The 16,761-nt window shown below is 34.7% G+C and overlaps 1 protein-coding gene across 3 annotated transcripts in view; it reads right to left on the minus strand.

The window, feature by feature from the left end:
* The window catches only part of CNOT6L (CCR4-NOT transcription complex subunit 6 like), a 107,200-nt gene that overhangs the window by 20,169 nt on the left and 70,270 nt on the right, over positions 1 to 16,761 (minus strand). For all 3 annotated transcript variants that reach the window (XM_087434470.1, XM_087434472.1, XM_087434471.1), the window contains exons 6-8: positions 11,776 to 11,844; positions 10,792 to 10,949; positions 8,369 to 8,523 (exon numbers count right to left, since the gene is read on the minus strand). In XM_087434470.1, the coding sequence (XP_087290596.1) occupies positions 8,369 to 8,523; positions 10,792 to 10,949; positions 11,776 to 11,844 (382 nt within the window). The remainder of the gene's footprint in view (positions 1 to 8,368; positions 8,524 to 10,791; positions 10,950 to 11,775; positions 11,845 to 16,761) is intronic.

Raw genomic sequence — 16,761 nt, forward strand, 5'->3', positions numbered from 1 at the left:
TAAATATTTTTCTGTACTCTCAAACGATTTTATCCCTCCCTCTTTTTCTTCCTTTAATAATCTAAGAACAGCAGACTTTATCTACTTCTGCTGAGTATCATTTCATGAGATTCTGCTCAGTAGTTCATCCATTCAGATATTAAGGGCACTTTGAAATTTCGTTCTCTTTTTCCAAAAGATTAAATATCATTGCCAGCTTTTTTTTTTTTTTTTGGTGAGGAAGATCGGCCCCTGAGCTAACATCCATTGCCAACCTTCCTCTTTTTGCTGAGGAAGATTAATCTGTGCCCATCTTCCTCTATTTTGTATGTGTGACGCCACCACAGCATGGTCTGATGAGCGGTGCATAGGTCCACACCTGGGATCCAAACCTGCGAACCCTGGACTGCCAAAGCGACGTGTGCAAACTCAACCACTGTGCCACTGGGCTGGCCCCCCCCCACCAGCTTTTTGGTTTTTACAAATCTTATGTGTATACATCTATCTTCTCTGAAGTAATCAAAATTCTCAGTAGAACAGGACAAATAAAAGAATAAAAGCTACCCATTATTGAAGATCTAGTCTGTATCAAGATCTGTGATAGGTACTTCACACATATTAGTCCTAAAATTTGCAAAAACTTTGCAAAGGGGTGGACGTGAAGATATACTGTCCAGATTCCTCATCAATCCTTCAGGAATTGCTCCAGTTACAGAGAGCTGCCTTACCCAAGGTCAAGTTCTTCTGAAAGTGGCCCACCTCCAATTACAGATCAAAAGCAAAAGATAAAGGTCTGGGGATTTTGGTCCTTCCCATGTTAACTCTGACATGCCATTTTAGCTCCACAGCTACAGGTGGGGTCAGTTGAGGCTGTCAGGCCTGCAACACAGCTCTACTCTCTCTGCCCAATTCTGCTTCTTCCCCCTTCCATTCTACAGGTATTGACCCCTAATAAACTCCTGAACATCAAACTAACTCAGTCTTCTCTCTGGAGAACTCAAATTGCAACAGGTAGCATTACTATTCCCATTTCAAAGATGAGAAAAACTGAGGCTTGGAAAGTCTTTTTGAAAAATGAGATAGTTGGTTCATTCATCTCCAATATCCTATAACTTCTCCTATTCTCCAATATTCATAATAGATTACCTTTGTCAGTACCCTAATCATACTTTTGCAAGATCTTTTGGTACCATGGGATATAATTATCTTGATTTGGAAACCTAACTAGTTAAGGCAGTTTAGTGACTCTCTTGGCTTACCAATCTCATCTTGGTTTGCCAATCTCCTCTTCACCTGCTCTTCCTTAGTCTTTCCACTGTGAAAATAATTCTCCTCAATAGAGATCATGAAAGCAAAATAGAAGTTGTATAGCTCTGTTTTTAACTCGATTATCAATTAGTGATTACACAATCCGCAATGAGTATATCCCTTCTTTACAGTGCAAACTATTATTTAAAATGTCCTCCCTGTTGCCTTAGCATTTTCACCAAACCTTTGCTTTTTCTTAATTTTATTGGCAAAGATCACAGGTTCATAAATTCCTTTTTAAAATATATGCTTGGTTATTGACTTTTCTTCATTAAAAAAAATACATCCTTTTAAAATGAATCCTAACAATAAACAAACACATAGGGACAGAGATTGGATTGGTGGTTACCAGAGGGGAAGGGGGGAGGGAGGAGGGTGAAAGGGATAATTGGGTACATGTGTGTGGTGATGGGTTGTAATTAGTATTTTGGTGGTGAACATGATGTAATCTATGCAGAAATAGAAGTACAATGATGTACACCTGAAATTTTTACAATGTTATAAACCAATGTTACTGCAATAAACAAAAAATTAAAAAAAAAAAAAAAAATCACCGCTAAAAAAAAAAATAAATAAAAAAAATAAAATGAATCCTGAACAATTATTCTGCTTAACTCCAACTACCCCTCCAACTTTCTTCCTCATTGGTATAATTTAGAAATGTATTGTCCTACCTTTGACTTTTAGAACTTCCCAATATTCTCAAGGTAGCCACTGTTTAAGGTCTTTGGGTTCAAAAGTTCAGAAAAATAAAGCCAGTTTTCCTAAACAGAGTACGTATGTCATTATATCTAACACTTCCTTCCTTGGTGTTTAGAAATACTAAAGGGGACCAAGTCACACTCTCGAGTTTTATCATTTCAGTTTCACCAAAAGCTGAAGAACCAAAGAGACAGTTAAGAACTAAGGAACCAAAGAAAGTTCCCTCTTTCCAACGAGAAGTAAATAAGAGCATAAAGATGATTCCTGAACCTTGAGAACTTTTCAGGTACTCTGCTTTCAGAAAATGAGATTCCCAGCAGCAGTGCAGATAGTTGTAATCTCCTACAACTTATCTTGTTTGTGTTTATTTTATACTATAATTCATTTATAATAGAGCAAGAAATAATTATCTATATTCTATCCATACTAACTTAACAATACTATTTCTTACTTTCCCCTCCCACACACAACCAAATGCACTCCACTCTGCTTCTACTTTCTGTCTCAAAGATTTCCAGACAGGTGATATTTTGACATACAGAAGTTTTCCTCCATTCCTTCCATTAGATGTTTCTTCTGAATAAGACATACTGGTTTATAGTTACTTTCCACTCATTAAACCAAGTCATCAAGCCTTGATAATATGTAAAATCTTAAACTTGACTCTCTATTTCAATTTATTTTATTATTCCTACTCTGTAGCTAGTACACAGATACCATACGAATTATTCCTAATGCTATTTTCTTTTACTTAGTCTAAGAATTCTTCTGTATATTCACCTTTTTAGAAATCTTATTTCACAAAAGGTCAAATGGGTACGAGAGAGATCATATAAAATGAAGATTGCTATGACCAAAAAACAAACAAAAAAGACTGCACCCTTCTTACATGATCTGAGAAAGATTAGTAGGTTGAATGTTTCAAAAACAGGAAGAACATATCTAAAACAGCCTTTCAAATAGAACAAAGAACTCAATTTCTTACTAACTTGTGATCTAGAAGTAATTTTATGGGCTCTGATGTGATTAACTTAATGCTAGAGAGAGGACAGTGAATACCAACTATGAACAAGCAAAACAATCTAAAAGACTTACGGAATATTCCCTTCCCAAATTCATTTATGAGCCAAAAGGAACAATGTAGTACATAGTCAAGAAGAGAATATAACTACACAAAAGTTAACTATGACCCTTTCTGGATCACACCCAGCACTCTTAAACCTAAACCAAATGCAAGTTTTTATTGTATATTCAGTATAAGACGCTATGAAATGTGTTCTTGGTTCCCTTTTAGTAATCATGGGAGTGCCAGAAAATAATTTACTGGAAAAGTAAGCTTAGAGACTGGGATAAATAGAGAAGAAAAGTGGATATACACCATCCTACCTATATTTGTACAACTCTTTTAACCACTGAAAGCACTTTCACATCCTTGATAATCTTAGCCCCATAAGAAACCTCTGAAGTTAGGTGGAACAGTTATTATTATCCATATTGGAAAGGTAAGGAAACTGTGGTATGAAGCAATAAGTTTATGTTAACTTAATGGGAAAGTTAACATTAGAAACCAGAGATCATAATCGGTTTTTAAAAACTCACGTAGACAGGGCCGGCCCCGTGGCTTAGCGGTTAAGTGCGTGCGCTCCGCTGCCGGCGGCCCGGGTTCGGATCCCGGGTGCGCACCGAGGCACCACTCCTCCAGCCATGCTGAGGCCGCGTCCCACATACAACAACTAGAAGGATGTGCAGCTATGACAGACAACTATGTACTGGGGCTTTGGGGGAAAAATAAATAAATAAAATCTTTAAAAAAAAAAAAAAAAAACTCACGTAGACAAATTCTAAATGCAATCACCACCTATGATGGAAGAAATTAATAACTGAGAAACCAGTGAGATAGGATTATCCTAATAGTCATTTTGGAATGATACTATACTCTCTAAATGCCCTCTTTTCAAGCACAAAACTACCTGTCATAATATAGGAAGAAAAAGCAAGGACGTGGCCTTACCTGGTACCTCTGAGACTGGAAGCAGGTTAGAAAGCAGAGGCAATATGAGAAGGACTAAGCACCACGGCAACCTAGTTCCAAATCACACTGGAAGAGACTGCCTTTTCACAGTGTAACGGTCACACTGTTCTAAAACTGCTATTCTCATCTTTCCCTTTCTCATTGATTTGAAACAGAGCATCATCAGATCATAACTGCTAACCTCAGGAACAGCAAGTAAGTCTAGTATCTAGGTCTGGTTTCATCTCCATTTTGGATTTCTGTATATCTGGCTCCAAGACCCCACTTCTCCTGCTAAGTCCATAGGACAAAACATGACAAAAGAAATTTAAATTTCTGTGTCCAAAAAACTTATCTATAATAACAGTCTCTCCATACACACATACATACAAAATACATACATACATGTATATATGTATTTTTATAAAATACTTCGGTCTAAAGACAATACTTATTGAGATAAAGGAAAAAGCAAAAGCTGGATTTCTGGGAGCCGGCCCAGTGGCTTAGTGGTTAGGTGCGTGCGCTCTGCTTCTGCGGCCCAAGGGTTCGCAGGTGCGGATCCTGGGTGTGCACCGATGCACCGCTTGTCAAGCCATGCTGTGGCGGTGTCCCATATAAAGTAGAGAAAGATGGGCACGGATGTTAGCCCAGAGCCAATCTTCCTTGGCAAAAAGAGGAGGGTTGGCATCGGATGTTAGCTCAGGACTGATCTTCCTCACAAAAAAAAAAAAAGGTGATTTCTGGCATTTCATCCATCAAAATTTCTATTTTCTGGTATCTCTACACATCTAACTACCCGAAAAATGATATTCATAATAATGACCAAAAGGTGCTACCAAATCTTTAAGGGCCTTCTGAATGACCAAAGATTAAATTAAACTAGAATGAATGTGATGCAAGGAATATTTTATTGTATTCTAATTCTCTGAATCTTGGTAATCTGTGTCCTAGCCTTTACTAAGCAACATCCTATCCTTTCATCATGATGGATAAGAGATTTTTATTATAGTATTTTGCTAAAAATAGTAATTATTATGATTTCCACTTATTGTTACCTACTCTGTACCACTGTTTTCTACAAAGGGAAAAAACTGTCATCAATGAACATTAGGAATTATCAGATACTCTGGTTTTAGTGAGAATGAGTACAGAGAGTTGAAGTACTCTTCTACAGCAACCTTTTGACTTTGTCAGTTTTGTAAATCATATAAAGAAATTATCTTACAATGTAATACACAAATATATACAAATGAGGAAATAAGCCCAGAAAGGGTAAGTGACTCGTTCAAAATTATACAGCTATATAAGTAAGAGAACCATCTGGCTTCAAAACTGTCTTTTCTTTGCATTGTATTTATTATCTCTCCAATCTGAAGAAAGAATAGAATAAAGGCAAGGTAGTATACTGTGTGTTAAATTCCAAATAGTTTGGCATTGGATAGTTAGCTAATATGACATCAACAAGTACTTGGTACTGTTCAGAAGAGGCAGAATGTAATAATGTATCACACTCAAACTCAATCTTCATCCATTGCTGTATCAACATTACTATTTAGACAAAAAGAGTTGAGTAAGGGAAGAAATATAAATGACGCATCTAAGGATTTCCTATATATTCATTTCTTAACTAAATTCACAACATTTTTAATAATTTAAGCATCGACTTCCAAATACTCAGTTGTTTAAAGTTTCCTAGACAACACTTATAATTGTTAGTTCAAAATCTTAACCACCTCTAGTAAATTATCAAGGCATTTTAGATTTTCCTCTCAAAACTGTGAAGGGAATGATAAAAATTGTATTATCTTCCTTCAGAAAGAAACAACGGGGGCTGGCCCCGTGGCTTAGCGGTTAAGTGCACGCGCTCCGCTGCTGGCGGCCCAGGTTCGGATCCCGGGCGCGCACCGACGCACCACTTCTCCGGCCATGCTGAGGCCGCGTCCCACATACAGCAACTAGAAGGATGTGCAGCTATGACATACGACTATCTACTGGGGCTTTGGGGGAAAAAATAAATAAATAAATAAAATTAAAAAAAAAAAAGAAACAACGGGAAACAAAAAGAGCTTACTTAATGTTAGATGTCTCCATGTTATCGGTACTTTTCGTAAGTTATGGAGTTTCAAGGAAATTTGTATATGAATATAGGTAACATATATCAAATTCAAGGCAATTTTTCAGAATGAGGTAACCTTATGAGGCACAAGTAATATCGAAAGCTCAAACAAGAAGCCTTAAGATTCAGTTTAGTTCAGGTTAAAAGCACTGACTATAAAAGCCAGACTACTCTCTGTGCCTTGGTTTCTTCATCTATAAAAATGAGGAAATAGCTCTATTCCTACCTCTGAGGGTTGCTTTACAAATTAACTAAGATAATCCATATAAATAAAAGGCCTGACACGTAAACACTATGGAAGTAACAGGTATTGTTATTCTAAAATGCATTAAAAAAATCACCAACCCACTAGAAGAATTTAGTATATTCTGACCTCAAATACTACAGAACTGTGTACTAGTTATTAACCAAAATGAGAATATCTCTATTAAAAATTCAAAGACAGGAAAGTAGTACAATAAATGAGAACAAGTAAGCCAAATATCTTTCAAATATACTTATTCACATTTACTTAAAATAACATGCCATGCTGGTAATATGTCTGTATCAATAAAAATATTTAACTGGCTTTGTTATAATAGGTATTAAACAGGGAAATATTGGAAAATAGTCACAAGCATATACATGCTTATTCTATAAGTAGATGATTCCCTATCTAATGTATCAAACCCAAATTATTAACCATGGGATTCAATCTCTATCATACTTCACACATTCCAGTCTTCTTTTGGAGGTTCCCTCAAATTTTCCACTCTAAAACTTTATGAGGCAAAAATATGCTTCTCTCTTTTCCTCAAGACAATAACCAAAAGAATTTGCCTCTAACCATCTAGTCATTCAGCCAGCACTCAAGAGATAGCCTTCTGAGCATGCTATGGCTCCGCATCCTCAAGTAGGAAATGCAGTTCCCAAATCCAATGCATACAACATAAACCCAGGAAGAGAGAAACACTAAAATTACAAAGGACTACAGATACAGAGAAATATGACAATAATAAAAATATTTCCAGGACACTTTATGGTTTACCAAGTACCTACCCATTCATTACCTCATTTAATTCTTGTTAACTATCTTTGAGGTAAGTAGGCTGAACAGATACCGTTTTCCATTTTAAACTCAAGAATATTAAAGCACAGAGGCCTCTACAAGATCCTTTATATGTTTTAATAAGTAGATTCATAATATTCTCATCTTTGATAATACTTTAATCAACTACATTAATAGCCCTGAAAAAACACAGGTCATGTTTTCTGGATGTTTGATAATGACTGCTTTCCATCGTCCTGTCTCAATCAATCCTTTACCTCCCCACCTCCATAAACTCTGTGCCTCTCTTTTGTCCCCCCTTATCTATCTATGCATATCTCTATCTTACATATACCATATTACACTGTGATTTTCTTATATGCTTACCTTTTCCTACTAGACAGAGGAATTAGGAACTATGTCTTGTCTACCTTTGTGTCCACCGTGACTTAGCATAGCACTTGTCACAAAGCAAAAGCTCAGTAAACATTTAGTGAATAAATGATTAAATAAATGTATGAAATACTAATTGAAAAAAATGAAAAAGTTGATAAAGTGAATGATTCTGAAAAAGGCCAACTACCAGAAAAAAAAAAAAAAAAAATCACAGAAAGAAACTCAGATCACTTATTTCTAATCTTAAAAGGTACTACTTTCTCTTTCTACACCAAAACTAACACTTTAATTCATGAAAATACATTAGGGGGCCGCCCGGTGGCACAAGCAGTTAAATGCACGTGCTCCGCTGCAGCAGCCTGGGGTTCACCGGTTCAGATCCCGGGCGCGCACCGACGCACCACTTGTCAAGCCATGCTGTGGCAGCGTCCCATATAAAGTGGAGGAAGATGGGCATGGATGTTATCCCAGGGCCAGTCTTCCTCAGCAAAAAGAAAAAGAAAAAAGAGGAGGATTGGCAGATGTTAGCACAGGGCTGATCTTCCTCAGAAGAAAAAAAAAAAAGAAAATACATTTGATTACAACACTATATTCAAGTATACACCTCTTAAAATTTTCAATGTAATTTGGCAATAAAAGCATAAAAAATATTCTTATTTTCAATACACAGTCTAAAAAATAAAACATTACCAACAGTTTTAATTATATTTATACCACTTGATTTATACTTTTTGTTTATTTTATAGGGTCAAACCAAAGACAATTTGAAATATTTGATAATTAAAGAAGTAGGTTTACACTATTATACTTTGTTTCCTTAACTCACTTTTCTGTTTTGAAGAATATTGCACAACCGTCCACATGCTTTCTCTCCTGCTCAGACATGATTTTGGCACGTGACTTTGGAGAAAAAAATCCATCATATCCACGCTCCTTCAATGCTGGCAGAAAGAGAGTGAAGTATTGCTCTGTTTCCACTTCCTGAGATGAAAGAAAAGTTAGCATTGACATACAAAGGGAAACTCTGATTAAGATATAAAAATATTAAGCATTATAATTAAGATGTGACTAAGTTAAAATAATTCACACAGCAAATATTATCTATGTTACCTTACTGCTAGCAGCCACCATTTGACAATGGCAGCTTTCTAAACATGAAAGAACCAGAAATGTCACATGATTTTCTCATGCTCTCACAGCTAGTTGGCCCAAGTCTCTTGACTCCCAAATTAGAGTTTATTCCACTATACTTCACTTCCTCAAGACTGGTAATTAAACAAAGAAAGTGGGTCATACTATAAATTAAGTGGTAGGAAATAGTAAATTTTATATATGAAGAGGTAATTTTCAAAATTATTTATTTTTCTCAAGTGTGGTGGAAAGGAATGATACCCAAGAGTGAGCAGCTTAAGATCTATCAACAAAAAATTCTACTTTAAGGAATTTTTAGGTACCTGAATACCCATGATCCAATGGTCTCTGTTAATTTCGAAATTAAGTTAGACTATTTTATTCTTTGACCCGTTAAATACTTTTAACAAATCTTTCCAAATGAAATAACCAAGCGTGAATGATTTATGTATGTTAATGCTCATAACAATATGATTTTATAACAGAAAAAACTCATAAACAGCCTAAATGTCCAACAGTAGGGAAAATGCTAAATCATTTAATATATATATATACACATAATTAATTAGCTTTGAAGAATTTTATTAATATGGAAAGTACATTAAGTGTAATAAACAAGAAACAAAATATGTCAATAGTGTGATCTCAATTTTATTTCGAAAACATATCTGTAAATAAATAGGTGAGTAAAAAAAAATGTGTACAAGAAATACTTCAGAAGTTTTAACACAGCAACTCTCTTTGGGATATGAGATTACATGTTTTCCTCCAATATTCTGTATATTTTTTCAAAATTTTCACTTCTCTAGAATGAACACTTTAGAATATAGTATTACTTTTATAAGAAAATATATTTGTTAATTATGATGTTTTTATCCTTCAAATTATATTTTACTTAGAAGACTGGGAGGCTGTTATTACTATAAATACAAAATCAAAAGAAAGACGATTAAGTAACTACAACAAGCCTAATTTTGTTTGCCTCCTCCTCCTCCGAATTGTGTCAGTTCTCAGTGTTTAGAAGAAAATCTAATTTTTGAAGATTTTTACTTATTATTATTTCCCAGGAAGTCATATGAAACATGGACAACATAAAAAAATTTCATACAAGTTACTCTAGTATGAAAAAAATTATTTAAAAAGTAATAACTTTCTTCTTAGGCTATGCTGAAAAGAAGATGTGAAATTATAACATTTAAATTTTAAAATATGTTTATAGGCATTTAATACACTTTGAAAAGTTGCTAAGGAAAAACCTACTAAAAACTTCCTATAAACCTTCTCGGCTATTCATTAGCTGAGTGCTAAAAAGAAGTGATTAAACACATATTTCAATGGAAAGGTGCTTCTTCGGTTAAATTCATTAAAATAAAGTGTTGTAAAACAGAGGAGTCTAAATTTCAGAAATGACTTTTAAAATAAGGCAAAAATACATGAATGATAGTAAAATACTTTTAAATGTTTATCATTAAGGAACAACAGTGGGCAAGCAATTTTTTTAACAGATTCCATTATAAGTTAAATTTATATTCCTGAAAGACCCAATCTTCTGTAGTTTTCTCTTTCAGCAATACCAATGATTTGTTCATGAGATGAACTGTTAACATGAATAATGGGTGAGACTATTTTCACTTAAGAAAATAGTAGATGAGAAGTGGATGGCTGAACTTAGCAAAATAGTTTCACTGTGGAAATGTCTTATGGGCTTATTAAAATTGTCCGTTTTTTTTTTGTGAGGAAGATCAGCCCTGAGCTAACATCTGTGGCCAATCCTCCTCTTTTTTGCCGAGCAAGACTGGCTCTGAGCTAACATTCGTGCCCATCTTCCTCCATTTTATATGGGACACCGCCACAGCATGGCTTGACAGGCGGTGCGCGTCGGTGCGCACCCAGGATCCGAACCTCTGAACCCCGGGCCACCAAAGCAGAGCGTGTGCACTTAACCGCTATGCCACCGGTTTGGGGCCGGCCCCAAAACTGTCCTTTTGTTAAAAAGAGAGAAAATAATTCCTTTTGAGTTTTGCTTTGAACACAAGATCTCTCCCAAAAGTAAGATCTCCTACTATTATGTGTAAGTTCACCTTTAAGTTAAAGACAATTTAATTTCTGTAGCGTTACCTGAAGACTAATGATATCTGCGTCACAGTTAACAATTTCTTCCATAATTCCCTTTTTCCTGTATTCCCAGTTTAATGCCCAGGATGGGCAATAGCCATATAGCTGCCGGGTGGCATATTTATCACATAACACATTGTAACACATAACCGTGAATGATGCTAAGAAGTGGGAGAAAAAAACAACAGACAAAAGGGAGAAAATTAGGCAACTTTTTCTAAAGTAGTATCATGTATATATCTGCACAAGCACACATGGCACACAAATATACCCTAAATATCATCATTGTGAAATGCCTCGGGCAAGATTCTGTTAAACTACATCTACTAAACCTTCACTGGAGACCATCACACCAAAGTTCTTTTACTAGATTTAGACTAACAGTTCATATTTAAGATTTTCAGGCAATTTACTTTGATAAATAAAAATTCAAGTTTTAAATCAGAATGCTAATTTTTTACACATAATTTCTTGAGCAAAGCCTCTCTGTATAAAGGGAACAAAAGTAAATTTTAGTTTCATTTTCATTAAAAGGCTCCAATTTCATTAATTTTTATTAACAAAATATCCATACTTAATACTTTTTTGGACCTCGTACTGTTCTCACTGCTCTGAGCCAGAAGAATATGGACTAACAACCTGCTTAAGAAAGATGAAGTATCTGAGTAGTTTAAAATTTTTCAGAAGAAAATTCATTATTACTCATTTTTCTTAAATCACCCAATATCCTGTGTGAAGATGTCACTTGGAAGGCTCTATTACAAGGATTAATTTTACAACCAAGAGTTGCATCATTGTGAAAGATACAAGATTCTTGTACATAAGCCACAGTGTAATTTTTTTTTTAAAAGTCTTTCCATCAGTATTTTTAAACTCATCTACTGAGGGGAGATAAAAATGAAGGCCTGTTAATTATATCACAAAGCCCAAATGATATTTCAAGTTATTTCTGGAAAAAGTCAAGGAAGAATAAGAAAAACTATTTACCTGATGGCAGAATTTGGTCTCGTTCTTTTAATGTAATCCATGGCCTCGGAGGAAGCTGCTCTGGATGAACTGGAAAAAAAAAATTTTTTTTAAACATAAATTAATTTCATGTGCTTCTAAAATCAGTATCATTTACTTCATAATGTTAAACCAACTTTTGTTTTCTCTTCAGCTATAATGGCCCACAAACTGACTTAAAAATCTAATATTGAAATATAATGAAAATTTATAAGACAAAGGAAGTTTAAGAAGAGCTATGCAGAAAACACGTAACCAATATATGAAAAGAATATTAGAAAATTCATTAATGGCATTTCCATTTACATAGTTTTTATGAAAGTACCTCTTTAAAACCTTAAGTAAGATCTCATGTCTTAATTACACATGTAAATTGGGTTGACTCAGCCTTGTTCCCTGCTAGGAAATCAAAGCTATGTGAAGTTCCAACATACTGATGAACTAAAACACTCAAATATCTTTAAAACAGAAAAAACACATATGAATGTATAATAAAAATTAATGAATTTTCTAATGGGGCTTTCATTTCCTAATTTTAATCTTTCTCCCTTTTATAATGCCCATGCAAAGCAAGAGATTAGAACTACATTGTACAGGAAAAAGGAAGGCACTGGTTAAACATTAATTGCTCAGATATAATTATCAATACCATGGAACTAAATGCTACCCAAGTATCCAATGAAAGAAAATTCACTAAGTTAAGATTTAACTACCCCTTTTTCTTCTTCTCTTTAAAAGCATTTGCAATTACAGGACAATTTGATTCAAGTTTGCAGATTTGCTCAGCATAGTGGCTGAGAAATACATTGGTTTAAAACAGAAACACTCCATCGTCATCCAGCCACAGAAATTTTAACCAAAGTATCCAAGATCTTAAAAACTGTCACTTTACTCCCTGGCATTCCAGAAGTCTACCTAAAGGATGCCTGGTTTTAGCTTCCATGTTTTTCACAAAGTGGAATGAACATTATTTTGCATATTCCATATGTAGCCAGGACAGAAATGAAGGTTATCATAAGATGACAAACAAATCATCCAGCTGCTTCAACATACTGAATCCTGAAATATAATCATACTTTCTAGGAGTGCCATGCCTGAATCATGGCAACTATCTCAAAAACAGAAAGCTCAATATACAAATACAATGAAGAGTAAACAAGGAACTTTCTAGCTGTAGGGATCCTTTTTAGCATATGGTTAAAAATTCAGAAATCAAGAAAATTCTCAAAATAAAACAAGTATGGTGATGTCAACATTTTGGTGCTTGCCAAATATTAACTAATATATTTTAACTAATAAATAACAATATATCAGGTATAAGTAAAATGCATAGTATGCACCAACAATACCCAAAGAGCCAACAACATAGGAAACACACTCTTTCTCACCAGTAACCAGGAAAAATAAAAAGCTGAGATAGTATGTTTTTATCCAGGTTGACAAAAAAATTCTGTTGACAAAAAAAATTTAAGTTTACTAATATCCAGGGTCAGTAAAGAAACAGATACTTGCATGTACAGCTGGTGGGAATATAAATTGGTACAGCTCTCTGGGAGGACAAATTGGATCATATTTTAAATTTTAAAACATCCATGTCCCTGTGACCCAGCAACCGTATTTCCTGGAATCAGCCCTATCTGCTTAAAGCAGCATTCAAATAGATATTCATTACACCATTGTTCATAATAGCAAAAACAATGGTAAATGGCTAATATCCATTTTACAGAAGTCTATGCTACAGTTTAAAAGAAAAAGGATAGATTACATGGGTGCTAAATTGGAAAGAAAAACAAGAAATACTGAACAAAAGTAGAAAAATATGTAATGATAAAATATGACATTTTATTAGAAAAAATTTTAAAAACACACATGAAAAGAAATACCATAAAATTTCTGCTGGTATTATTTTTGTATGTAAATGTCTAAAAATATCTACAAGGATACACACTCAACTTACAGGTGCGTATACTTACATGTAAGGGACTGAAATTAAAGGAAGTGGTCAAAGAAAATTCTAGTCTTAGGAATTTTAACATTTTTTACAAGAATAATATATATTCATGTGTAACATACACTTAAAATCAATTGCTTTAAAGATGAAACTGCAATGCCAATGATACAACAAAGGACAAAAATAGAGAGTTATATGGGCTACCATCAAATAAAATAAAACAACACATGTATGGATGGCTAATCTTTTGCAAAGGAGTCAAGAACATACAATGGAGAAAGGAAAGTCTCGTCAATAAGTGGTGCTGGGAAAACTGGATAGCCACATGCAAAAGAATGAAAGTAGACCATTATCTTACACTATACACAAAAATTAACTCAAAATGGATTAAAGACTTGAATGTAACATCTGAAACCATAAAACTCTTAGAAGAAAATATAGGCAGTACACTCTTGGACAGTCTTAGCGGTATCTTTTCAAATACCATGTCTACTCAGGCAAGGGAAACAAAAAAATAATAAACAAATAGGACTACATCAGACTAAAAAGCTTCTGCACAGCAAAGGAAAGGATCGACACAACGATGACAACACACCAACTGGGAGAAAATATTTGTAAATCATATAGATGACAAGGGGTTAATTTCAAAAATATATAAAGAACTCATACAACTCAACAACAAAAAAATGAACAAGCAGATCAAAAAATAGGCAGAGGATCTGAAGAGACATTTTTCCAAAGAAGATATACAGATGGCCAACAGGCACATGAAAAGATGTTCAACATCGCTAATTATTAGGGAAATGCAAATCAAAACTACAATGAGGTTTCACCTCACACCCATCGCAACAGCTATAATTAGACAAGAAATAACAAGTCTTGGAGAAAATGTGGAGGAAAAGGAACGCTCATACACTGCTGGTGGGAAGGCAAACTGGTGCAGCCACTATGGAAAACAGTATGGAGATTTCCCCAACAATTAAAAACAGAAATACCATATGATCCTGCTATTCCACTACTGGATATTTATCCAAAGAACATGAAATCAACAATTCAAAAAGATTTATGCATCCCTATGTCCATCACAGCATTATTCACAATAGCCGACACGTGGAAGCAACCTAAGTGTCCATCAATGCCATGAATGGGTAAAAAAAATGTGGTATGTATACACAATGGAATACTACTCAGCCATAAAAGAAAAGACAAAATCGTGCCATTTACGGCAACATGGATGGATCCTGAGGGTATTATGCTAAGCGAAATAAGTCAGACAGAGAAAGACAAATATCGTATGATTTAATGCATATGTGGAAGATAAACAAACACATAAATAAGGAGAACAGATTAATGGTTACCAGAGGAGAAAGGGGTGGGAGGGCAAAAGGGACAAAGGGGCACGCACATACTATGGTGACGGATAAAAACTAGACTATTGGTGGTAGTCTATACAGAAACTGAAATATAACAATGTACACCTTAAATTTACACAATGTTATAAGCCAATATGACCTCATTAAAATTTTTAAAAAGTTAAAAAAAATACTGTTTAATAGATAAATATGTATGGTCCTAGACACAGTACTAGAATTTGAATCAAAACCAAAGATAAATCTCTCCCCTTTATGAATAGAAAAGAAGAAACAGCAGTTAACATCTTAATAATCTCACAGCATCATACCCAAAATGTAATAAAACAATAATTCTCCCATTTTTATCTCCCATACATGCCACACTAGGTGCTTGACAGCCCTGCAACCAGCCCTGGAGCCACTAGGAATAGACAGGGGAAAAAAATAGAAACCAAGAAAAGCCTGATTTCTCTGGCCAATGGAGTGGAAAAGGAGGCGGCCCAGTGGGGACTAGGTGGGAAACTCACACTCAGCAGCAGCGATGAATCAATGTTGCTGATGGCAACCTCTTCAGCAGAGCCCGAGAGCCAACGCATCCCACACCTCACAGTGGCCAGCAGCACTGAGCCTGGACTGCCCACAGCGGAGGTATCAGGTAAGCCTTGGAAGGGCTGACAGAACCCAACATGCTAAACCTAAACTAGGCAATTGCCTGCTAAAACTAAGATTTAAAAAGAATAAAAAATCTCCTAATATAATATTCAAAATATCCAGGGTACAAGTGAAAATTACTGGTCATACCAAAGACCATGAAAATCACAACTTAAGTGAGAAAAGACTATCAAGAGACATCAGCATAGAGATGATTCAGATGTTGAAATTATCTGACAGAGATCTTTAGAGCAGTCATCATAAAGCTGCTCTAAAAGCATAAAGTAATTTGTAATCATAAAGTAATTACAAATCCTCTTGAAACAAATGAAAAAATAGAAAACTCATGCAAAAAAAGGTTATATTTTTAAAAAAGGACCAAACAGAAATTACCAAAAAATACAATAGCCAAAATAACAAAGCTTACTGGAAGGGCACAATAATAGAGTAAAGATAACAAAAGATAAAATGAGTGACTATGAGAACAAATCAACAGAATTCATTCAATACAAACAATAAAAAGAAAATAAACTGAAAAAAAATGAACAAAGCTTGAGAGACCTGTGGGACTATATAATAAAAACTCTAAGACTCATACAATCAGAGTCAAGAAGGAAAAGAGAAAGAACGTGGGTGTAAAAAGTATTGTAACAGATAATGACTAAAAATTCCCAAATTTAGTAAATGACATAAACCAACAAATTCAAGAAGGTGAGTAAACTTCAAGTAGAATAAGCCCAAAGAAATACACACCAAGACACATCATAATTAAACTGCTGAAAACTAAGGACAAAGAATCTCAAAATCATCTGGGAGAAGTGACCCATTACCCATATGGGAACAAAGGGTTTCTTTTCTGAAACCATGACAGCCAGAGGAAGTAGCACAACATTTTTTAAGTGCTGAAATAAAAGAACTGCTAATTGCAAATTCTGTATCCAGCAAAACTATCCATCAGAAATCAAGGGAAATGAAAACGTTATTAAAGGAAAACTAAAAGACTTTGTTGCTAGC

Source organism: Ceratotherium simum, chromosome 8 (genome assembly GCF_057802395.1).
Source record: "Ceratotherium simum simum isolate JZ-2026a chromosome 8, ASM5780239v1, whole genome shotgun sequence".
In the NCBI taxonomy this organism is placed as follows: Eukaryota; Metazoa; Chordata; class Mammalia; order Perissodactyla; family Rhinocerotidae; genus Ceratotherium; species Ceratotherium simum.